The sequence below is a fragment of the Oncorhynchus mykiss genome, chromosome 16 (genome assembly GCF_057628025.1).
Source record: "Oncorhynchus mykiss isolate SJ-2025 chromosome 16, ASM5762802v1, whole genome shotgun sequence".
Classification (NCBI taxonomy): domain Eukaryota; kingdom Metazoa; phylum Chordata; class Actinopteri; order Salmoniformes; family Salmonidae; genus Oncorhynchus; species Oncorhynchus mykiss.
This window is the reverse complement of record NC_143037.1, coordinates 5,005,596-5,029,940: the sequence shown is the minus strand read 5'-3', so window position 1 is coordinate 5,029,940 and position 24,345 is coordinate 5,005,596. Positions and strand designations below refer to the sequence as shown.

Here is a 24,345-nt window from a genome sequence, read left to right as displayed (position 1 = left end):
AATAACATAAAATAATCTGTCCCAAATGACACCCTAATCCCTATGGGCCCTGGACAAATGTAGTGCACTAAATAGGGAAAAGGGGTCCATTTGGGGCACAAGGTTTACAAAATAAAACAATCAAACAAACAAACAAACTGACCTGCTCAAGGAAGGGTACGGCGTGGTCGTTGGAGCCCATTCCCTCAGCTCGCAGTCTGCCGGTGGCTATGCTAGCAGAGATTCCCCCTGACATTCTGACACGGGACAGGACATACAGTGAGTTCCAAAAGTATTGGGACAGTGACCCATTTTTTTTTGGGGGGGGGGGGGGGGTTTGGCTCTGTTCTCTAGCACTTTGGATTGGAAATGATACAATGACAAAAGTGCAGGACTGTCAGCTTTAATTTGAGGGTATTTTCATTCATATCAGGTGAACCGTTTAGAAATGACAGCACTCTTTGTACATAGTCCCCCCACCCCATTTTAGGGGAACAAAAGTTCACTTATATTTGTATTAAATATACAGAAGTTTAGTATTTGGTACCATTTTCCTAGCACGCAATGATATTAATGTTGAAGCTACCTAGCTATTATTACAGATCATTCTGAATGAATCGTGAATAATGATGAGTCAGAAAGTCCCCTGTTATTGTAATGATGAGGGGTTAGCATGTCTTGGGGGTATGATATAATATGCTAGCATCCCCTTTTATTGTAATGGTGAGAGGTTAGCATGTATTGGGGGTATGATATAAAATGCTAACCTCCCCTGTCATTGTAATGGTGAGAGGTTAGCATGTCTTGGGGGTATGATATAAAAGGCTAACCGCCCCTGTTATTGTAATGGTGAGAGATTAGCATTTTGGGGTATGATATTTGTGCGTCTGTAGCTTTCTCACTCATCATTATTCTTGATTCATTCAGGATTATCCGTAATCATGGTAGAATCAACATTAATGTAGAAGTGTTTAGAATCATATAGTCTATTCTTATTTTTTAATAAAAGTGTCTCCAAAATGACACAGTACATTATTTACCATTCATTTCTATTGGTCACAAAATGATCTGAAACATCCAACAACATTGTAATCACAAGTTAGATGTAGTGATTGGGTGCTAGGAATATGGGACCAGATACTAAACCTTTGACTACTTGAATACACACACAGTTTAAGTACATTTGTCCCAATACTTTTGGTCCTTTAAATGGAGGGGACGATGTACAAAAAGTGCTGTAATTTCTAAACGGTTCACGAGATATGAGTGAAAATACCCTCAAATTAAAGCTGTCTGTCACGACTTCGGCCGAAGTCGATGCCTCTCCTTGTTTGGGTGGTGTTCTGCGGTCGACGTCACCAGTCTTCTAGCCATCGCCGATCCATTTGTCATTTTCCATTTGTTTTGTCTCGTTTTCCCACACACCTGGTTTTCATTTCCCAATTACCTGGTCATGTACAGTGGGGAGAACAAGTATTTGATACACAGCCGATTTTGCAGGTTTTCCTACTTATGTAGAGGTCTGAAATTTTTATCATAGGTACACTTCAACTGTGATCGAGTGTAAAACAAAAATCCAGAAAATCACATTGTATGATTTTCAAGTAATTAATTTACATTTTATTGCATGACATAAGTATTTGATCACCTACCAACCAGTATGAATTCTGACTCTCACAGACCTGTTAGTTTTTCTTTAAGAAGCCCTCCTGTTCTCCACTCATTACCTGTATTAACTGCACCTGTTTGAACTTGTTACCTGTATAAAAGACACCTGTCCACACACTCAATCAAACAGACTCCAACCGTCTGAAGTTTGCCAATGGCCATCTGGATGATCCAGAGGAGGATGGAAGAAGGTCATGTGGTCTGATGAGACAAAAATAGAGCTTTTGGTCTAAACTCCACTCCACTTTGGAGGAAGAAGAAGGATGAGTACAACCCCAAGAACACCATCCCAACCGTGAAGCATGGAGGTGGAAACATCATTCTTTGGGGATGCTTTTCTGCAAAGGGGACAGGACGACTGCAGATCTTGGCCAACAACTCCCTTCCCTCAGTAAGAGCATTGAAGATGGGTCGTGGCTGGGTCTTCCAGAATGATGACGACCCGAAACACACAGCCAGGGCAACTAAGGAGTGGCTCCGTAAGAAGGATCTCAAGGTCCTGGAGTGGCCTAGCCAGTCTTCAGACCTGAACCCAATAGAAAATATTTGGAGGGTGCTGAAAGTCCATATTGCCCAGCGACATCCCCGAAACCTGAAGGATCTGGAGAAGGTCTGTATGGAGGAGTTGGCCAAAATCCCTGCTGCAGTGTGTGCAAACCTGGTGAAGAACTACAGGACACGTATGATCTCTGTAATTGCAAACAAAGGTTTCTGTACCAAATATTAAGTTCTGCTTTTCTGATGTATCAAATACTTATGTCATGCAATAAAATGCTAATTAATTACTTAAAAATCATACGAAGTGATGGATTCTGGATTTGTTTTAGATTCCGTCTCTCACAGTTGAAGTGTACCTATGATAAAAATTACAGACCTCTACATGCTTTGTAAGTAGGAAAACCTGCAAAATCCTCAGTGTAACAAATACTTGTTCTCGCCACTGTATCTAACCCTCTGTTTCCCCCATGTCTTTGTGTGTGATTGTTATTGGTTCAGGTCGGAATGTTCCGGCTGGTTTATACCGGGTGCTGTTTCCCCCATGTCTTTGTGTGTGATTGTTATTGGTTCAGGTCGGAATGTTCCGGCTGGTTTATACCGGGTGCTGTTTCCCCCATGTCTTTGTGTGTGATTGTTATTGGTTCAGGTCGGAATGTTCCGGCTGGTTTGTACCGGATGCTGTTTATCATCCATGCTTTGTGTGTGATTGTTATTGGTTCAGGTCGGAATGTTCCGGCTGGTTTGTACCGGATGCTGTTTATCACCCATGTATTTGTGGCACTTTGTAAGTTGTTTTACTTAGTGCTGTCGAGTAAAGTGCGTTGTTTCACTCATCTCTGCTCTCCTGCGCCTGACTTTAATCACCAGCGACACTGGTACTTTAACCACCGAGTCGTTGTATGATTTCCAATCCAAAGTGCTGGATGAGCAGAGCCAAAGTATTTAAAAAATGTGTCACTGTCCCCATACTTTTGGAGCTCAGTGTAAATACAGTCAGAGGCCTAGGTGGGAGCAGCATGGGCACATTATTTACAAGACAACCAATATTATGCTGCTGTCTCTCAATCTCTCCTGACATGCTGGATCAGATACAGGAAATAAACAAGAGGCTAGGTGGGTGCTGCAATGCACAGGCAACACCTGGGTTCAAATTATATTCAATATAATTTTAAATACATTAGCTGGGCTTGATTAAGCTTGTCTGTCTGCAAGGGAACCAATAGAATCGTCGTACGACTGAACCCCCTCCCACCTGGCCCTCCAGGCGGCCTAAAGCTAACGCTCAAAGTATTTCAAATATTTTGAAATAGTGTTTGAACCCAAGTCTGGGACAGGCACAGGGCGGAAGGTATTAATAGCAGCAAGCTAAGCTAACAGCAGAGTGGCACACTGACACAAAGACTGCAGCACAGCAACCATCTATTCCAGCCTGCCTGTGTTTGTATGTTCGCTGTTTTACTAGTGATCTGTGTCTGTCTATTCTGTTCTGTTTTTCTACCAATGAACCTCTGATCTTGTGATCTGTCTGTAAACGTGTTATAGATTCTTCAACTGATCTTTCCCACCTGCAGTGAGTCAGAGAGGTTTATTTCCTCTGGTCTTCCCACCAGAAGTGAGTCAGAGAGGTTTCAGAAAGATTTCCTCTGGTCTTCCCACCTGCAGTGAGTCAGAGAGGTTTATTTCCTCTGGTCTTCCCACCAGAAGTGAGTCAGAGAGGTTTCAGAAAGATTTCCTCTGGTCTTCCCATCTGCAGTGAGTCCGAGAGGTTTCAGAAAGATTTCCTCTGGCCTTCCCACCTGCAGTGAGTCCGAGAGGTTTCAGAAAGATTTCCTCTGGTCTTCCCACCTGCAGTGAGTCAGAGAGGTTTCAGAAAGATTTCCTCTGGTCTTCCCACCAGCAGTGAGTCAGAGAGGTTTCAGAAAGATTTCCTCTGGTCTTCCCACCTGCAGTGAGTCAGAGAGGTTTCAGAAAGATTTCCTCTGGTCTTCCCACCAGCAGTGAGTCAGAGAGGTTTCAGAAAGATTTCCTCTGGTCTTCCCACCTGCAGTGAGTCAGAGAGGTTTCAGAAAGATTTCCTCTGGTCTTCCCACCTACAGTGAGTCCGAGAGGTTTATTTCCTCTGGCCTTCCCACCTGCAGTGAGTCAGAGAGGCTTCAGAAAGATTTCCTCTGGCCTTCCCACCTGCAGTGAGTCAGAGAGGTTTCAGAAATATTTCCTCACTGCTCACTGATAACAGTTCCTCCTGAACACATGCCTAAACATTGACTGTTCCTTCATTGGTGTGTAATAACTCAACTATTAAACAGAGTAATCTATCTATTAGCTAGTAGTCCATACTGGAAGACTTCATAGGAACCTCCGGGGCCTTTTATTCTCACTCTAGTTGTTAAGAGTGTATTTTTCAATGTTATAGTATTATCAATTAGTGTAATTTAGTTCATTGAGTTTCTGGTAATTGGTTTTATGTGGAATAGATTTAACAGTGATAAAAAATAATTATGGTAGAGTTATGTAAATACCCTGATTATGGTAGTTATGTAAATTCACTGATTATGGTAGAGTTATGTAAATACCTGTTAGGGATAGGGTGCTAGGTGTTAGATATAGGGTGCTAGGTGTTAGGGGTAGGGTGCTAGGTGTTAGAGATAGGGTAGTAGGTGTTAGAGATAGTGTACTAGGTGTTAGAGATAGGGTGCTAGGTGTTAGAGAAGGGTGCTAGGTGTTGGATATAGGGTGCTAGGTGTTAAGGTGCTAGAGATAGGGTGCTAGGTGTTAGAGATAGGGTGCTAGGTGTTAGAGGTACTAGGTGTTAGGGATAGGGTGCTAGGTGTTAGGGGTAGGGTGCTAGGTGTTAGGGGTAGGGTGCTAGGTGTTAGAGATAGGGTGCTAGGTGTTAGAGGTACTAGGTGTTAGGGATAGGGTGCTAGGTGTTAGGGGTAGGGTGCTAGGTGTTAGAGATTGGGTGCTAGGTGTTAGAGAAGGGTGCTAGGTGTTGGATATAGGGTGCTAGGTGTTGGATATAGGGTGCTAGGTGTTGGATATAGGGTGCTAGGTGTTAGAGATAGGGTGCTAGGTGTTAGAGATAGGGTGCTAGGTGTTAGAGGTACTAGGTGTTAGGGATAGGGTGCTAGGTGTTAGAGATAGGGTGCTAGGTGTTAGAGGTACTAGGTGTTAGGGATAGGGTGCTAAGTGTTAGAGCTAGGGTGCTAGGTGTTAGGGTGCTAGGTGTTAGGGGTAGGGTGCTAGGTGTTAGGGATAGGGTGCTAGGTGTTAGGGATAGGGTGCTAGGTGTTAGGGATATGGTGCTAGGTGTTAGGGGTAGGGTGCTAGGTGTTAGTGGTAGGGTGCTAGGTGTTAGATATAGGGTACTAGGTGTTAGGGGTAGGGTGCTAGGTGTTAGGGGAAGGGTGCTAGGTGTTAGGGGTAGGGTGCTAGGTGTTAGGGGTAGGGTGCTAGGTGTTAGGGGAAGGGTGCTAGGTGTTAGGGGTAGGGTGCTAGGTGTTAGGGGTAGGGTGCTAGGTGTTAGAGATAGGGTGCTAGGTGTTAGGGATAGGGTACTAGGTGTTAGAGATAGCGTGCTAGGTGTTAGGGTAATCTCATTCCCAGACACTTCCTGCCTAAATGCGCGATGAGTCTGGTAGACCATTAGCCAATACAGAAAGCCGGGAGACGCTCCCAGTGGATAGGCAGTAATTGGCTTACTCTACCAACCAATCATCTCCCATAACACCTCATCTCTAACTCTCCCCACGCCTCATGGTCGTGTGATTTGCTAAAAATAACTAAAGACAAATACTTTGATCAGAATTCACATAGAATTCTATGGTCACTCCCACTAAGGCCAACTTTGAATGGGTGATATCCCATGCGTGAATGGATGAAATCCCATGCGTGAATGGGTGATATCCTACTGTGTGCAATAGCCTGGGGACGAGGTTAGGGTTAGATTGAAATGGGAGACAGAGACAGCAACATCTATCTTTTTTTTTTCTCTTTTTTTTTGTTGAATTTTACCCCTTTTTCTCCCCAATTTCGTAGTATCCAATTGTGTAGTAGCTACTATCTTGTCTCATCGCTACAACTCCCGTACGGGCTCGGGAGAGACGAAGGTTGAAAGTCCTGCGTCCTCCGATACACAACCAACCAAGCCGCTGCTTCTTTAACACAGCGCACATCCAACCCGGAAGCCAGCCGGAGGAAACACCGTGCACCTGGCCACCTTGGCTAGCGTACACTGCGCCCAGCCCGCCACAGGAGTCGCTGGTGCGCGATGAGACAAGGACACCCCTACCGACCAAGCCCGCCCTAACCCGGGCGACGCTAGGCCAATTGTTCGTCGCCCCACGGACCTCCCGGTCGCGGCCGGTTACGACAGAGCCTGGGCGCGAACCCAGGACTCTGATGGCACAGCTGGCGCTGCAGTACAGCGCCCTTAACCACTGCGCCACCCGGGAGGCTCAGCAACATCTATCTTAACAAACCAGACCCCCCCACACACACACACGCAAAATAAGAAATGAATACCTTGAGTCTGTGAGCAGGCTGTGGAGAAATGAGAGAAAGGATTCATGTCTGTAACCAATATGACTTTAGAAACAGGGTTTAGTCTGTTGCATTCAGAACCTTTAGGGCACCACCTTGAAAAATAAGAGAAACAGTGGGGCAAAAAAGTATTTAGTCAGCCACCAATTGTGCAAGTTCTCCCACTTAAAAAGATGAGAGAGGCCTGTAATCTTCATCATAGGTACACTTCAACTATGACAGACAAAATTATAAAAAAAATCCAGAAAATCACATTGATCAGAAGGTCAAAACATCACTGCTCTAGAGGAGATCTGCATGGAGGAATGGGCCAAAATACCAGCAACAGTGTGTGAAAACCTTGTGAAGACTTGCAGAAAACGTTTGACCTCTGTCATTGCCAACAAAGGGTATATAACAAAGTACTGAGATAAACTTTTGTTATTGACCAAATACTTATTTTCCACCATAATTTGCAAATAAATTCATTAAAAATCCTACAATGTTATTTTCTGGATTTTTTTTTCTCATTTTGGCTGTCATAGTTGAAGTGTACCTATGATGAAAATTACAGGCCTCTCTCATCTTTTTAAGTGGGAGAACTTGCACAACTGGTGGCTGACTAAATACTTTTTTTGCCCCACTGTATGTAGAAAACCTGGGTCTGGCCCTGAGGCACTTCAGTATTGTCCCCCCCCCCCCCCCCCCCATCTCCCCTCTCTCTCCCCCTCACTCTTCTTTCCCTCTCTAACTGAACAAGGCCTGGAACCCTAGCCAAGGGTTGTCCTAGAGAACTACATTTGTAAACTCAGCAAAAAAAAGAAACGTCCCTTTTTCAGTACCCTGTCTTTTAAAGATAATTAGTAAAAATCCAAATAACTTCACAGATCTTCATTGTAAAGGGTTTAAACAATGTTTCCCATTGTCACATTCTGTCCATAGTTCCTTTGTTTTGTCTTTTTTTTTTGTATGGTCAGGGCGTGAGTTGGGGTGGGCAGTCTATGTTTGTTTTTCTATGTTGGTTTTTGTGTTCGGCCTGGTATGGTTCTCAATCAGAGGCAGGTGTCGTTAGTTAGTCTCTGATTGAGAATCATACTTAGGTAGCCTTTTTCCACCTGGGTTCGGTTTCGTGGGTGTTTATTTACTGTCTTTGTGTATGTCGCCAGACAGGACTGTTTCGGTTTTCGTTCGTTCACTTTATTGTTTTTGTATTTTCAGTGTTCAGATTTATTAAATATTTCATCATGAACACGCTGCGTTTTGGTCCTCCGATCCTTCTCGCTACTCCTCCTCAGAAGAGGAGGACGAGATCCGTTACACCCATGCTTATTCAATGAACCATAAACAATTAATGAACATGCACCTGTGGAACGGTCGTTAAGACACTAACAGCTTACAGACGGTAGGCAATTAAGGTCACAGTTATGAAAACTTAGGACACTAAAGAGGCCTTTCTACTGACTCTGAAAAACACCAAAAGAAAGATGCCCAGGGTCCCTGCTCAGCTGCGTAAACGTGCCTTAGGCATGCTGCAAGGAGGCATGAAGACTGCAGTTGTGGCCAGGGCAATAAATTGCAATGTCCGTACTGTGAGACGCCTAAGACAGCGCTACAGGGAGACAGGACGGACAGCTGACCATCCTTGCAGTGGCAGACCACGTGTAACAACACCAGGCAGGTCCTCAACAGACATCACCGGCAACAACGTCGCATATGGGCACAAACCCACCATCGCTGGACCAGACAGGACTGGCAAAAAGTGCTCTTCACTGACGAGTCACGGTTTTGTCTCACCAGGGGTGATGGTCGGATTCGCGTTTATCGTCGAAGGAATGAGCGCTACACTGAGGCCTGTACTCTGGAGCGGGATCGATTTGGAGGTGGAGCGTCCGTCATGGTCTGGGGCGGTGTGTCACAGCACCATCGGACTGAGCTTGTTGTCACTGCAGAATGTTTTGGTACCCTTCCCCAGATCTGTCCCTCGACACAATTCTGTCTCAGAGCTCTACAGACAATCTCTTCGACCTCATGGCTTGGTTTTTGCTCTGACTGTGGGACCTTATATAGACAGCTGTGTGCCTTTACAAATCATGTCCAATCAATTGAATGTACCACAGGTTGGACTCCAATCAAGTTGTAGAAACATCTCAAGGATGATTGATGGAAACAGGATGCACCTGAACTCAATTTGGAGTCTCATAGTAAAGGGTCTGAAAATGTATGTAAATAAGGTATTTCTGTTTTTATTTAATTATTTCTAAAAACCTGTTTTCATTTAGTTATTATAGGGTAGCGTGTGTAGATTAATGAGGTAAAAATAGGAATTTACTCAATTTTAGAATAAGGCTGTAATGTAACAAAATGTGGAAAAAAGTTAAGGGGTCTGAATACTTTCTGAACTCTCTCTCTCATTCCCCTTAATGGAAAATCTAATATAAACATTAACCAACATGGACAACCCAGTAGTGTTTAGTATGCCAAAAAAGTTCTCAAACACTTGACTAGCATTCTAATGACAGAGAGAGAGAGAGAGAGAGAGAGAGAGAGAGAGAGAGAGAGAGAGAGAGAGAGAGAGAGAGAGAGAGAGGGGACACAGAGAGTGAGAGAGACACAGAGAGAGAGAGAGAGAGAGAGACACACACACACACACACAGACAGGCAGACAGACAGACAGACAGACAGACAGACAGACAGACAGACAGACAGACCAGACAGACCAGACAGACCTAGAGAGAGAGACACACACAGAGAGAGAAACAGAGAGCGAGAGAGACACAGAGAGACACACACAGAGAGAGACACACACAGAGAGAGAGAGACAGACAAAGAGGGAGTGAGAGAGAGAGAGAGAGAGAGAGGCTCGCCTGGGAAGCAGCAGGTCATCGGAGTGAATAGACTGAATGCCATAAATCCATGAAGGTGGGGAGGGAATCTGAAAGTGTGCCTCGGAAATGGCACCCTATTCCCTATGGGCCCTGGTCTAAAGTAGTGCACTGTAAAGTGAATGGGGTGGCATTTGGGAGGCAGCTGAGTCACATAGAGAGTACTCTGTTCAGTGCTGCAGGGAGGAATCCAACTTATCTACACGACAGCATCATAAAATCACTTGTTATACACAGTTACAAGCGGAATCAATGTTGTGTTAGTGGTCGACTTGGGCTGTAGCTCACTAGAACTGAGTACTGCCCCCTCAAATGTTCTACCGCTTGAGTTCCTGCACCTCTTATAGAATATTAGCTTAAAAGTGTTCTAGAGTTCCTGCACCTCTTCTAGAATATTAGCTTAAAAGTGTTCTGGAGTTCCTGCACCTCTTCTAGACTATTAGCTTAAAAGTGTTCTAGAGTTCCTGCACCTATTCTAGAAAATTAGCTTAAAAGTGTTCTAGAGTTCCTGCACCTATTCTAGAAAATTAGCTTAAAAGTGTTCTAGAGTTCCTGCACCTATTCTAGAAAATTAGCTTAAAAGTGTTCTAGAGTTCCTGCACCTCTTCTAGAATATTAGCTTAAAAGTGTTCTAGAGTTCCTGCACCTCTTCTAGAATATTAGCTTAAAAGTGTTCTAGAGTTCCTGCACCTCTTCTAGAATATTAGCTTAAAAGTGTTCTGGAGTTCCTGCACCTCTTCTAGAATATTAGCTTAAAAGTGTTCTAGAGTTCCTGCACCTCTTATAGAATATTAGCTTAAAAGTGTTCTAGAGTTCCTGCAAATATCAACAGTTACGGCAAACAAAATGTGTACCGGCACCTATTTCAGTCAAAGGCAAAAACTGCCTTCTGTTTGTGTCTGAAAGAAACCAACCACATATCCTTCTCCTCAGGTCAGACTGTGAGAGTGCGACTCAGGCTAGTTTCACTCACTATGAGCCAAAGTCTCTCCATTCTCAGAGAGCAGCTGATTCATGCAGTCCTGGAGTCAAGTCATGCATAGGACCTTCGTCCTGTTCCCGGACTCAACTTCAACAAACGCTCAAAAACAACTAGAGATGAGCCTGTAATCCAACCAGTGGGCTCCTCGGTTCTGTGGGTGTAACAGGGGGCTCCTCAGTACTGTGGGTGTAACAGGACTCCTCAGTGCTGTGGGTGTAACAGGACTCAGTACTGTGGGTGTAACAGGGGACTGACTCCTCAGTACACTGTGGGTGTAACAGGACTCCTAAGTACTGTGGGTGTAACAGGACTCCTCAGTGCTGTGGGTGTAACTGGGGACTCCTCAGTACTGTGGGTGTAACTGGGGGCTCCTCAGTACTGTGGGTGTAACATGACTCAGTGCTGTGGGTGTAACAGGACTCCTCAGTGCTGTGGGTGTAACAGGACTCAGTACTGTGGGTGTAACAGGACTCCTCAGTACTGTGGGTGTAACAGGACTCAGTACTGTGGGTAACAGGACTCAGTACTGTGGGTGTAACAGGGGACTGACTCCTCAGTACACTGTGGGTGTAACAGGACTCCTAAGTACTGTGGGTGTAACAGGACTCCTCAGTGCTGTGGGTGTAACTGGGGGCTCCTCAGTACTGTGGGTGTAACATGACTCAGTGCTGTGGGTGTAACAGGACTCCTCAGTGCTGTGGGTGTAACAGGACTCAGTGCTGTGGGTGTAACAGGGGACTCCTCAGTACTGTGGGTGTAACAGGGGACTCCTCAGTACTGTGGGTGTAACAGGACTCCTCAGTACTGTGGGTGTAACAGGACTCCTCAGCACTGTGGGTGTAACAGGGGACTCCTCAGTACTGTGGGTGTAACAGGACTCCTCAGTACTGTGGGTGTAACAGGACGCAGTACTGTGGGTGTAACAGGACTCCTTAGTACTGTGGGTGTAACAGGGAACTCCTCTGTACTGTGGGTGTAACAGGTCTCAGTACTGTGGGTGTAACAGGACTCAGTACTGTGGGTGTAACATGACTCAGTACTGTGGGTGTAACAGGACTCAGTACTGTGGGTGTAACAGGGGACTGACTCCTCAGTACACTGTGGGTGTAACAGGACTCCTAAGTACTGTGGGTGTAACAGGACTCCTCAGTGCTGTGGGTGTAACTGGGGACTCCTCAGTACTGTGGGTGTAACTGGGGGCTCCTCAGTACTGTGGGTGTAACATGACTCAGTGCTGTGGGTGTAACAGGACTCCTCAGTGCTGTGGGTGTAACAGGACTCAGTACTGTGGGTGTAACAGGACTCCTCAGTACTGTGGGTGTAACAGGACTCAGTACTGTGGGTAACAGGACTCAGTACTGTGGGTGTAACAGGGGACTGACTCCTCAGTACACTGTGGGTGTAACAGGACTCCTAAGTACTGTGGGTGTAACACGACTCCTCAGTGCTGTGGGTGTAACTGGGGGCTCCTCAGTACTGTGGGTGTAACATGACTCAGTGCTGTGGGTGTAACAGGACTCCTCAGTGCTGTGGGTGTAACAGGACTCAGTGCTGTGGGTGTAACAGGGGACTCCTCAGTACTGTGGGTGTAACAGGGGACTCCTCAGTACTGTGGGTGTAACAGGACTCAGTACTGTGGGTGTAACATGACTCAGTGCTGTGGGTGTAACAGGACTCAGTACTGTGGGTGTAACAGGGGACTGACTCCTCAGTACACTGTGGGTGTAACAGGACTCCTAAGTACTGTGGGTGTAACAGGACTCCTCAGTGCTGTGGGTGTAACTGGGGACTCCTCAGTACTGTGGGTGTAACTGGGGGCTCCTCAGTACTGTGGGTGTAACATGACTCAGTGCTGTGGGTGTAACAGGACTCCTCAGTGCTGTGGGTGTAACAGGACTCAGTACTGTGGGTGTAACAGGACTCCTCAGTACTGTGGGTGTAACAGGACTCAGTACTGTGGGTAACAGGACTCAGTACTGTGGGTGTAACAGGGGACTGACTCCTCAGTACACTGTGGGTGTAACAGGACTCCTAAGTACTGTGGGTGTAACAGGACTCCTCAGTGCTGTGGGTGTAACTGGGGGCTCCTCAGTACTGTGGGTGTAACATGACTCAGTGCTGTGGGTGTAACAGGACTCCTCAGTGCTGTGGGTGTAACAGGACTCAGTGCTGTGGGTGTAACAGGGGACTCCTCAGTACTGTGGGTGTAACAGGGGACTCCTCAGTACTGTGGGTGTAACAGGACTCCTCAGTACTGTGGGTGTAACAGGACTCCTCAGCACTGTGGGTGTAACAGGGGACTCCTCAGTACTGTGGGTGTAACAGGACTCCTCAGTACTGTGGGTGTAACAGGACGCAGTACTGTGGGTGTAACAGGACTCCTTAGTACTGTGGGTGTAACAGGGAACTCCTCTGTACTGTGGGTGTAACAGGTCTCAGTACTGTGGGTGTAACAGGACTCAGTACTGTGGGTGTAACATGACTCAGTACTGTGGGTGTAACAGGACTCAGTGCTGTGGGTGTAACAGGGGACTCCTCAGTACTGTGGTTGTAACAGGACTCCTCAGTACTGTGGGTGTAACAGGGGACTCCCCAGTACTGTGGGTGTAACAGGACTCAGTACTGTGGGTGAAACAGGACTCCTCCGTATTGTGGGTGTAACAGGGAACTCCTCTGTACTGTGGGTGTAACAGGTCTCAGTACTGTGGGTGTAACAGGACTCAGTACTGTGGGTGTAACATGACTCAGTACTGTGGGTGTAACAGGACTCAGTGCTGTGGGTGTAACAGGACTCAGTAATGTGGGTGTAACATGGCTCCTCAGTACTGTGGCTGTAACAGGACTCCTCACTCATAACAAACTACTGTGGAGATTCAGAGAAACATTACACCGGCTGATTTATGTGCAAAAGTGTCTAATATTACTGCAAAATACACAATGATATATTTATAACTTTTTATAAATTCCTCAGTGTGGTTTTGTTTAGATTAGCAAAATATTATCTCTGAGAGTTCAGAACTATTTTATTTTATTTAAATTTCAATTTAAATCATGCTCCTTCAAATTTTACCTGATTAACCCTCCTGTTGTGTTCTTTTCATGTTCATTCATTCTGTGTTCCCTGTTCAAAATGACCACCCCATTATAGCGGATTATAAATCCATAATAATAAATATATTGTCAACTAATGTTGTGTTAGGTCTTTTTTATCAACTTCAGTTCTTGTGAACATTACACGTTTTGAACTTCTATTTGCTATTCATGGCCTGTAGGCCTCATTGACCTGAGCTCACACAACACATTTTTGAGTAAAAATAAATAATGTATGGATTATTTTGACTATAAGAAATACTCAGATGAAACATATTGTGCTGTTTATCACAGACTACCTTGTGTCAAAGTTTAACAGGGACTCTCTCCTCCTCACCAGTGTCATGATCAAAGATATGACCAAGAGCCTCACATACAGTAAGTATATCGTTTGGTCATTGTGCTGCCACAGAATGAATTGTGAGCAAGGCCTCAAAAAAAGCTTTATATACCAGAGCTGTGAGAAAAGTTCTATATATTATTGAAACAATGTTGCGATTGTTTATGAGAATGCCAGCAGGTGTGGTTCCCGTGGGGGGAAAGATTCTATTGGGGAAAGGTTCCCGTGGGGGAAAGATTCTATTGGGGAAAGGTTCCCGTGGGGGTTGCCATGGAAGCCAAGAAGGGGAGTGAGGTGTGTGTGTTTACACGTTCAAACACACATGCATGTGGGGGTCTGGGAGAGGAAGTGTGTCCATCTGATGAATGGTCATGTGGCTGAACTCAATTGTATACACTAATTCTAGTCTCACCCATTCATTTCTAATGACCGGTCGGGAACACCACGGGTGTTCAAAAGTTAAATAAAACACCCAAAATGTCATTAAAATCATCAACATGTATTTTGTGTGTTCAGATGCCCTGTGTGGACAAAGTCATGGAACCTTATGACAATCAGATTAAAGGAACTACATTTTTTCAGAGAGAGAACTTGTAAATCGGTCCAATTCAACCGGAAGGAACTACATTTTTCCAGAGAGAATACTTGTAAATCGGTCCAATTCGACCGGAACACAGCAGGAGGGTTGAAGATGCATTGGGTCGATGACAATAAGTTACTTTGAGGCTTTATTTTGTCGCGCAAATGGTTCACTTCTGGGTTATTGCAGAGGCATAACCTAGTTGACATGGCTGGTTATTTAATACATTCATGATGTAATTTACCGAAAATATTAATATGTTAAAATTATAACAAAATTACAGAACCATTCTTAGAAATGTAGTAAACCTAGAGTACGGTGGCCTTCTGGAAAGAGGAAAAAACGAAAATAACACGCACTCTCTCTGAATAGAGATGTCACTTAGAAACCACAACAACATTGAGCACTCACCACTTTGAAGACACCTTCGACGTGTTTTGTAGTTAGGTGACAGACTGCCAGTTCGCTAAACAATCGCATAAATCTCAGTACTGGGTGTTTAACGTAGAACGTTGCAAGGCGGTTGTGGTGCGGCGACAGGAGCGCAAGTTCCGTACGTTCGGTCAATACTACTGCGCCCGGAAAACCCAACCCCGTCCGTCGGGGGAGGGGCGCATGGACCGTCTCAAAGCTGGCCACATGCATGGTGCGCTTATAGGACTAAAAACTATAGATACAAGTTCGAAATAAAACAAGACACTATAATAATAATGGTGTTTATTAGCTTTGAGACATATAGAAAGGCTTTTCTTTTCAAAACATGGCCAAATGAGCGACACAAATCTGCATAAAAGGATCGGAACTACGTGATACATTTATCACACAAGTATAATCTGTAAGCAACTTTCAATAGGCCTAGACAGCTAGGCTACATCTAATAAAACAAATAAAGATTTAAAACAGGATGTGATGTAATACCGTGTTTTCAAAATAAACATCTATAAAAAGGCACTTTGGTTTAATGATTTGCAAAGTGCTCTCTTGCGCTCCTGGCTTCAAGTTTTGTAAAAAAAAAAAAAAAATTGTGGCACATAAAGTTGACAGATTTTACAGACGTCTTTTTATGTCTGCAGTGTTCTAGATCATGGTAAATGACAACCACTGAAAATAGAAAAACAGAATAACAACGATACATTAGAACTGGAAAAACAACAACAACAACGACAACATAAAAGCTGTCTTTATGAGTTAATTATGAGAGTAAGCTGACGGTTCTCACCTGATGGATATCCAATTCAATAGAGCCAGTATTAGCCGTGTCAATCTTCATGAAGACTTCTGCAGGGTTGAGAGAGAGAGAGAGAGAGAGAGAGAGAGAGAGATACAGGCATAAGAGAGTCTATAAACACACACTCTACCCTCTCAGAAGAGAGAAGTCTCCACATGAACCCGACACGGTAAGACAGGAAGAGAACGCTGACGACTTTCAGTTGCCTGGATACGGCGCTATGAATTAAAATATACATTATGACATATTTATACCCCATAAATCCTATCTTTGGAGAGTCAAACTGTCTGCTTGTAATCCTGAGCTGAAACGAAATAGATAAAAGAGAAGAAAAGCATACCCCCCCCCCAAAAAAAAGTAACCCACACATTAAAAAAAAGGTACAATCTGCAATATTTACTGCTGTTACACTCCATGGCCATCTCTCAGCTTTATTGGAAAACAAAGGGCTGTCGTTTGGCTCTGAAAAACATAAATTCAGGATTGCGGCTTTAAAACAGGTCGCCGTTGTACTTACTGAACATCATCTCCAGCCGCATGATGCAGGCGACAAAGTTATCAAAGTCGATGGTCATGTCAGCCTCTCCATACCGAACAACCAGAATCTGGTGGATGGCGTTGTTCAGACTGAAACCTGGTGGGAGACAGAATATTACTGTGGGGTCCCAAATGATTGACAGCCTTGATAAAGATGAGTAATAATAACTGAATTAAATAAACTATTCAAATACTAAGCTATATTTTATGCTTCAATTTGGGGGGGGGGGGGGGGGTTGTTATTTTATACCAATACAATTGCTCAGAGAAAGAGATTTTGTTTAACAAGTAAAGATTGACACCCTTGAAGATTCTTATAAATACAATAGTGAAAAGTTTAATATTTGGTCCAATATTCATATTGTAGCACGCAATGACTACATCAAGCGTGTGACTCACTAAACCATTGTATTTTTTTCATTTGCAGGTTGTTTAGGTTGTGTTTCAGATTATTTTGTGCTCAATATAAATGAATGGTAAATAATTTAATACCGTACTGTATATACTGTACATTTTAGTCATTTAGCAGATGCTCTTATCCAGAGCAACTCACAGTAGACTTAGGGAAAGGGGGATACCTAGTCAGTTGTACAACTGAATGCATTCAACTAAAATGTGTCGTTCTGCCCCTGAACAAGGCAGTTAACCCACTGTTCCCCTGAACAAGGCAGTTAACCCACTGTTCCCCTGAACAAGGCAGTTAACCCACTGTTCCCCTGAACAAGGCAGTTAACCCACTGTTCCCCTGAAACAAGGCAGTTAACCCACTGTTCCCCTGAACAAGGCAGTTAACCCACTGTTCCCCTGAACAAGGCAGTTAACCCACTGTTCCCCTGAACAAGGCAGTTAACCCACTGTTCCCCTGAACAAGGCAGTCGAACAAGCCTTGTTCAGGGGATTGTGATACACAACCCAACCAAGCCGCACTGCTTCGCCATCCAACCCGGAAGCCAGCCGCACCAATGTGTCGAAGGAAACACTGTGCACCTGGCAACCTTGGTTAGAGCGCACTGTTCCCGGCCCGCCACAGGAGTCGCTGGTGCGCGATGAGACAAGGACATCCCTACCGGCCAACCCCTCCCTAACCCGGACGACGCCAGGCCAATTGTGCGTCGCCCCACGGACCTCCCGGTCGCGGCCGGTTACGACAGAGCCGGGGCGCGAACCCAGAGTCTCTGGTGGCACAAAATTCTGTTTATTTTATGTCCACAAACCTGCATCTTTCAAGGCCATCCTCATTTCAGGGGTACTCATGGTGCCAGAGTTATCCATGTCATTCTTCTTATAAATGGACTAGAGGAAGGAAGGGATGGAGAGAGGGATGGATGACGGTATGGATGACGGGATGGAGGGGGAATAAGGAAGGGTTATAATCAGATTGCACTGGGTAAAACACACACTACACTGTAAAATACCCTACACTGAACACTGTAAAAAACACACACACACACACACACACACACACACACACACACACACACACACACACACACACACACACTACACTATAAAACACACTACACTGAACACTGTAAAACACACTACACTGTAAAACACACACTACACTGAAACACACACACTACACTAAAAAACACACACTACAATGTGAACACTGTAAAACACACACTATACTGAACACTGAAACACACACACTACACTGTAAAACACACACTACACTGTAAAACACACACTACACTGTAAAACACACACTACACTGTAAAACACACACTACACTGAACTCTGTAAAACACACACTACACACACACACACTACACTATAAAACACACACTACACTGTAAAACACACACTACACTGAACTCTGTAAAACACACACTACACACACACACACTACACTATAAAACACACACTACACTATAAAACACACACTACACTGTAAAACACACACTACAATGTAAACACAGTAAAACACACATTACATTGTAAAACACACACTACACTGTGAACACTAACACACACACTACACTGTGAACACTAACACACACACTACACTGTGAACACTGTAACACACACACTACACTGTGAACACTAACACACACACTACACTGTGAACACTAACACACACTACACTGTGAACACTGTAACACACACTACACTGTGAACACTCTGTAAAGTAAACACTCGTATATAGGCTGTCCATTCTTACACAACATAAATAATGCTGCATTAGCTCTGGTCCAAGGGGTTACGTGCAGCTTGCGGACGCTGAAAGTTGTACGTAAAGCCATGGACCAGAGCTACCACAGCAGTAACATGCACACTAGAACCTCACCAAGTATTTCTGGATCTTCTTCCACAGTGTCGCAAATTCTCCCAGCCCCAGTTGTCCGTTACCGTTGTCCTGTACGACGGTTAAGGCTCAACAAGTATCCGCACGTCAGCAAGCCCTTAGAAACCAGAACATTCCAAACTAAAAACTTTCATTAGTCACGTTGGGCCTGATTTAGTGTTGAGATGAGTGTGCCCAAGTCACTCATTGAGGTCAATGGGAGACTTGTGTCAAGTTATGCACAGTGTGCAGATCTCAAGCTAGAATACCATTCTAGAATACCATTCTAGATCTAGAATACCATTCTAGAATACCATTCTAGATCTAGAATACCATTCTAGAATACCATTCTAGATCTAGAATACCATTCTTTGTATAGACACAGACACAGTATATAATCATTGTGATGTAGCCATACCTAGGTTCAAATACATGTGTATTTGAGAATCTGGTACTTAAAATACCATTTTTTTGTGTATTTGTGTATTTGTGTATTTTCAGAAAACACAGCCCAAAACAATTCATTTTATTTGAGTATTTTAACGTTTTTTTCTAAAAAAAAACTAATAGTCGACCAAATTGTATTTACAATTATTTTCTCAAACTCTTTTCACATACCATTTTGAAATACGCACAGGAGTGTGTTTGAGTCGATGTATTTTCCAAATACAATTTCAAATATTAAACTACTTGTCTTTGCAAATAAAATACATCTGAATACTAACTTTGTGAAAGTACCTGAGACATTGTAAATAGTATTTCAACCCAGGTCTGAATCTAGCGGCGCTGTGAAGGCATGTTATTTATTTTACCTTTATTTAATTAGGCAAGTCAGTTAAGAACAAATTCTTATTTTCAATGACGGCCTAGGAACAGTGGGTTAACTGCCTGTTCAGGGGCAGAACGACAGATTTGTACCTTGTCAGCTCGGGGGTTTGAACTTGCAACCTTCCGGTTACTAGTCCAACGCTCTAACCACTAGGCTACCCTGCCGTTAAGGATACGTCCATGAGATTGACCATGACTCTGGCTGTTTCCAGGCTGAAGCCGTCCGTCTTTATGTCCGTTCCTGTAGAGGAGACATCACAAAGAGTTAGGACTTCTGCAGACTTCCACTCTACATAAAACAGTACGCAGTATGTACAGGAGAAATACGAATCATGACGGGAAAGAGAGCATATATAGCACTTCACTCACGTTTAGCTATGATTTTGTTGAGAATCGACTGGAGCTCAGCTGCTGAAATCTCCATGTCCTAGAAACAAGTGACAGTCACAAAAATTACAACTCTTATGTTTATTTATTTATTTATTTAACCTTTATTTAACCAGGCAAGTCAGTTAAGAACAAATTCTTATTTTCAATGACGGCCTAGGAACAGTGGGTTAACTGCCTGTTCAGGGGCAGAACGACAGATTTGTACCTTGTCAGCTCGGGGATATTTAAAAAAAAAATTTAAGATGGATTATCGCTCCTGATCAAAATGTCGTGAATGATAGATATTCATGTCATAGTCACGAGTCAACTGCATTACCCTCAAAAGTTACTTCAACTTCAACCGGTGAATGCTAGCGATGGCTAGCTATGCTAGCTATTCAGCCTGTCTTAATTAATGAGTGTTAGCATGCTAATAGCTAAACTTTTAGCTAAACTTTTATATTTTTATTAAGGGGTAGGCAGTAAGTTGATAACGATATCACCAAAGTCTGTTGTATTGGACATTTCAAAAAGCATTCCAAGCTAATGTGAAAACAGTCATGGTATTTAGTTTATGAAAATAAACCAGATTTAACAAGGCAACCTTGGGGCTAATTTGAAATGGCCGACAACGATAGATTTTTTTGGGGGGGATTTTTGCATCCGTACCCCAGTAAGACCCACATGGCTGCAGTGACGAGGTTTATGTCACAGGGTGGAACTGTTGAGTTGTGAACACAGAGCTTCTTTCTCGTTGCCAGGTGTAGTTGATTGTAATTCAGGGTGTGGCTTTCTGTATTTAAATCTGTCTGTTTGCTACTCTTCAGCAGATTCCCATTACTGTGTGTAGGTTGGTGTGCACAGGGAGAACAAGAACGGTGAGAGAAGCAGCTGTGTGATTGTAAAGTACAGTGTGTTGTTTCTGTGGTGTGAGTGTCATTGATCCGCTCCACTTCTCCCCTGGTCACGCCCTTCTATAAAAAAATGTTTTAAAAACGAGTGTTTGCGCAATACCTCTATAAATGAGTTACATTAGTTCGCCGTATTGAATTGTTGATCTGTTGCCAATGTCTTGAAATCGGTCCTGTGATAAAGATATAAAGATATGTACGAGAGCTGCTGGGGATTTAAGTAACAGGAGCACCCGAAGACTAAATATTGTTGTTGTTGTGAATTATGTGTTGTTGTTGTGAATTATGTATTGTTGTTGTGAATTATGTATTGTTGTTGTTGTGAATTATGTATTGTTGTTGTGAATTATGTATTGTTGTTGTTGTGAATTATGTATTGTTGTTGTGAATTATGTATTGTTGTTGTGAATTATGTATTGTTGTTGTGAATTATGTATTGTTGTTGTGAATTATGTATTGTTGTTGTGAATTATGTATTGTTGTTGTTGTGAATTATGTATTGTTGTTGTTGTGAATTATGTATTGTTGTTGTGAATTATGTATTGTTGTTGTGAATTATGTATTGTTGTTGTGAATTATGTATTGTTGTTGTTGTGAATTATGTATTGTTGTTGTTGTGAATTATGTATTGTTGTTGTTGTGAATTATGTATTGTTGTTGTGAATTATGTATTGTTGTTGTGAATTATGTATTGTTGTTGTGAATTATGTATTGTTGTTGTGAATTATGTGTTGTTGTTGTGAATTATGTATTGTTGTTGTGAATTATGTATTGTTGTTGTTGTTGTGAATTATGTATTGTTGTTGTGAATTATGTATTGTTGTTGTGAATTATGTATTGTTGTTGTGAATTATGTATTGTTGTTGTGAATTATGTATTGTTGTTGTTGTGAATTATGTATTGTTGTTGTTGTGAATTATGTATTGTTGTTGTTGTGAATTATGTGTTGTTGTTGTGAATTATGTATTGTTGTTGTGAATTATGTATTGTTGTTGTGAATTATGTATTGTTGTTGTGAATTATGTATTGTTGTTGTTGTGAATTATGTATTGTTGTTGTGAATTATGTATTGTTGTTGTTGTTGTGAATTATGTATTGTTGTTGTGAATTATGTGTTGTTGTTGTGAATTATGTATTGTTGTTGTGAATTATGTGTTGTTGTTGTTGTGAATTATGTATTGTTGTTGTGAATTATGTATTGTTGTTGTTGTGAATTATGTATTGTTGTTGTTGTTGTGAATTATGTATTGTTGTTGTGAATTATGTGTTGTTGTTGTGAATTATGTATTGTTGTTGTGAATTATGTGTTGTTGTTGTTGTGAATTATGTATTGTTGTTGTGAATTATGTATTGTTGTTGTGAATTATGTATTGTTGTTGTGAATTATGTATTGTTGTTGTTGTGAATTATGTATTGTTGTTGTGAATTATGTATTGTTGTTGTTGTTGTGAATTATGTATTGTTGTTGTGAATTATGTGTTGTTGTTGTGAATTATGTATTGTTGTTGTGAATTATGTGTTGTTGTTGTTGTGAATTATGTATTGTTGTTGTGAATTATGTATTGTTGTTGTGAATTATGTGTTGTTGTTGTGAATTATGTATTGTTGTTGTGAATTATGTATTGTTGTTGTTGTGAATTATGTATTGTTGTTGTGAATTATGTATTGTTGTTGTGAATTATGTGTTGTTGTTGTGAATTATGTATTGTTGTTGTGAATTATGTGTTGTTGTTGTGAATTATGTATTGTTGTTGTGAATTATGTATTGTTGTTGTTGTGAATTATGTGTTGTTGTTGTGAATTATGTATTGTTGTTGTGAATTATGTATTGTTGTTGTGAATTATGTATTGTTGTTGTGAATTATGTATTGTTGTTGTTGTTGTGAATTATGTATTGTTGTTGTGAATTATGTGTTGTTGTTGTGAATTATGTATTGTTGTTGTGAATTATGTATTGTTGTTGTTGTTGTGAATTATGTATTGTTGTTGTGAATTATGTATTGTTGTTGTTGTTGTGAATTATGTATTGTTGTTGTGAATTATGTATTGTTGTTGTTGTTGTGAATTATGTATTGTTGTTGTGAATTATGTATTGTTGTTGTTGTTGTGAATTATGTATTGTTGTTGTGAATTATGTAACTCAGCCGGGAAAATAAACTGTTGATGACATGTGTGTGTATTTTATTTCCATGCTCTGCCCCTTTCAGAACAAAAAGGTGGCAATTGTCACGGCGACAGAAATGAGGTGTGTGTGTAAACACCCCACGTGACAGACTCTTACTACCGAAGCCTTTTTCCCCCCTCAGTGATAACGGTCAGTAAAACTCACTTTTCCAGCTAGCTTTGCGAACAGACCTCTGAACCCAGCATCAACCTCCGCTTCAGACACAGTGTCCTGGGGAAATAGGAGTGAAAAACACATTTAGCACATTGATAAGTGACAGGGTATAGTAGTGGTAGGATAAGTCACAGGGTATGCTATAGTAGCAATAGGATAAGTCATAGGCTGTAGTAGTGATAAGATAAGTCACAGGCTATAGTAGTAACACGATAAGTCACAGGGTATGCTATAGTAGTACTAGGATAAGTCACAGACTATTGTAGTGATAAGATAAGTCACAGGCTATAGTAGTGATAAGATAAGTCACAGGCTATAGTAGTGATAAGATAAGTCACAGGCTATAGTAGTAACAGGATAAGTCACAGGGTATGCTATAGTAGTACTAGGATAAGTCACAGACTATAGTAGTGATAAGATAAGTCACAGGCTATAGTAGTGATAAGATAAGTCACAGGCTATAGTAGTGATAAGATAAGTCACAGGTTATAGTAGTGATAGGATAAGTCACAGGTTATGCTATAGTAGTAATAGGATAAGTCACAGGCTATAGGAGTGGTAGGAAGGTATAGTAGTGGTAGGATAAGTCACAGGGTATAGTAGTAACAGGATAAGTCACAGGGTATGCTATAGCAGTAATAGGATAAGTCACAGGGTATGCTATAGTAGTGATAGGATAAGTCACACGGTATAGTAGTGATAGGATAAGTCACAGGGTATGCTATAGTAGTGATAGGATAAGTCACAGGGTAAGCTATAGTAGTGATAGGATAAGCCACAAGGTATGCTATAGTAGTGATAGGATAAGACACAGGGTATGCTGTAGTAGTGGTAGGATAAGTCACAGGGTATGCTGTAGTAGTGATAGGATAAGTCACAGGGTATGCTGTAGTAGTGATAGGATAAGTCACAGGGTATGCAATAGTAGTGATAGGATAAGTCACAGGGTATAGTAGTGATAGTGTGATTTGGTTCCTTACATTGTCTAGTTTAGCCTCTACACGGTCTTCACAGTGGCTGTGGAACAGAGAAATAAACACATTAAACACATATGTACACACATACAATTGTTGCTCAACTACATTTTGGGATTATTCTGCGGGATTTAGAGGTAATATGTGGTTTAGTACGGTACTCTGCGTCACTGCTTCATTGCTCCAGACCACCACAAGGGGGAGTTAGAGCACTGGTTATGCTTTTGGGTCCCAAGGCACTACTGTGTTTCTAACAGACAATGAATGAATGGGCGACATAAACCAAATAGAAACTGATAATTGTGCACAACTTCAAAATTGAATATCAATTAA

General features: G+C 42.3%; 2 protein-coding genes across 3 annotated transcripts in view; both read right to left on the bottom strand.

Annotated features, from left to right (window-relative positions):
- Nucleotides 1-15,157, bottom strand: part of LOC110492801 (calpain-1 catalytic subunit) — a 47,406-nt gene extending 32,249 nt beyond the window's left edge. Inside the window, exons 1-3 of one of the 2 annotated variants that reach the window (XM_036945999.2) lie at nucleotides 14,952-14,983; nucleotides 6,670-6,687; nucleotides 143-236 (exon numbers count right to left, since the gene is read on the bottom strand). In XM_036945999.2, coding sequence (XP_036801894.2) covers nucleotides 143-235 — 93 coding nt within the window. In that variant the 5' untranslated portion in view covers nucleotide 236; nucleotides 6,670-6,687; nucleotides 14,952-14,983. Of the gene's footprint in view, nucleotides 1-142; nucleotides 237-6,669; nucleotides 6,688-14,951 lie in introns of both variants that reach the window. The other variant, XM_090201776.1, reaches the window with a different exon arrangement.
- Nucleotides 15,158-15,242: 85 nt separating this feature from the next.
- Nucleotides 15,243-24,345, bottom strand: part of LOC110491235 (calpain-2 catalytic subunit) — a 40,113-nt gene continuing 31,010 nt past the window's right edge. The window contains exons 12-20 of the mRNA XM_036946001.2: nucleotides 24,019-24,055; nucleotides 23,030-23,095; nucleotides 19,790-19,847; nucleotides 19,597-19,661; nucleotides 18,596-18,664; nucleotides 17,520-17,598; nucleotides 16,286-16,402; nucleotides 15,760-15,818; nucleotides 15,243-15,641 (exon numbers count right to left, since the gene is read on the bottom strand). Coding sequence (XP_036801896.2) covers nucleotides 15,618-15,641; nucleotides 15,760-15,818; nucleotides 16,286-16,402; nucleotides 17,520-17,598; nucleotides 18,596-18,664; nucleotides 19,597-19,661; nucleotides 19,790-19,847; nucleotides 23,030-23,095; nucleotides 24,019-24,055 — 574 coding nt within the window. The 3' untranslated portion in view covers nucleotides 15,243-15,617. The remainder of the gene's footprint in view (nucleotides 15,642-15,759; nucleotides 15,819-16,285; nucleotides 16,403-17,519; nucleotides 17,599-18,595; nucleotides 18,665-19,596; nucleotides 19,662-19,789; nucleotides 19,848-23,029; nucleotides 23,096-24,018; nucleotides 24,056-24,345) is intronic.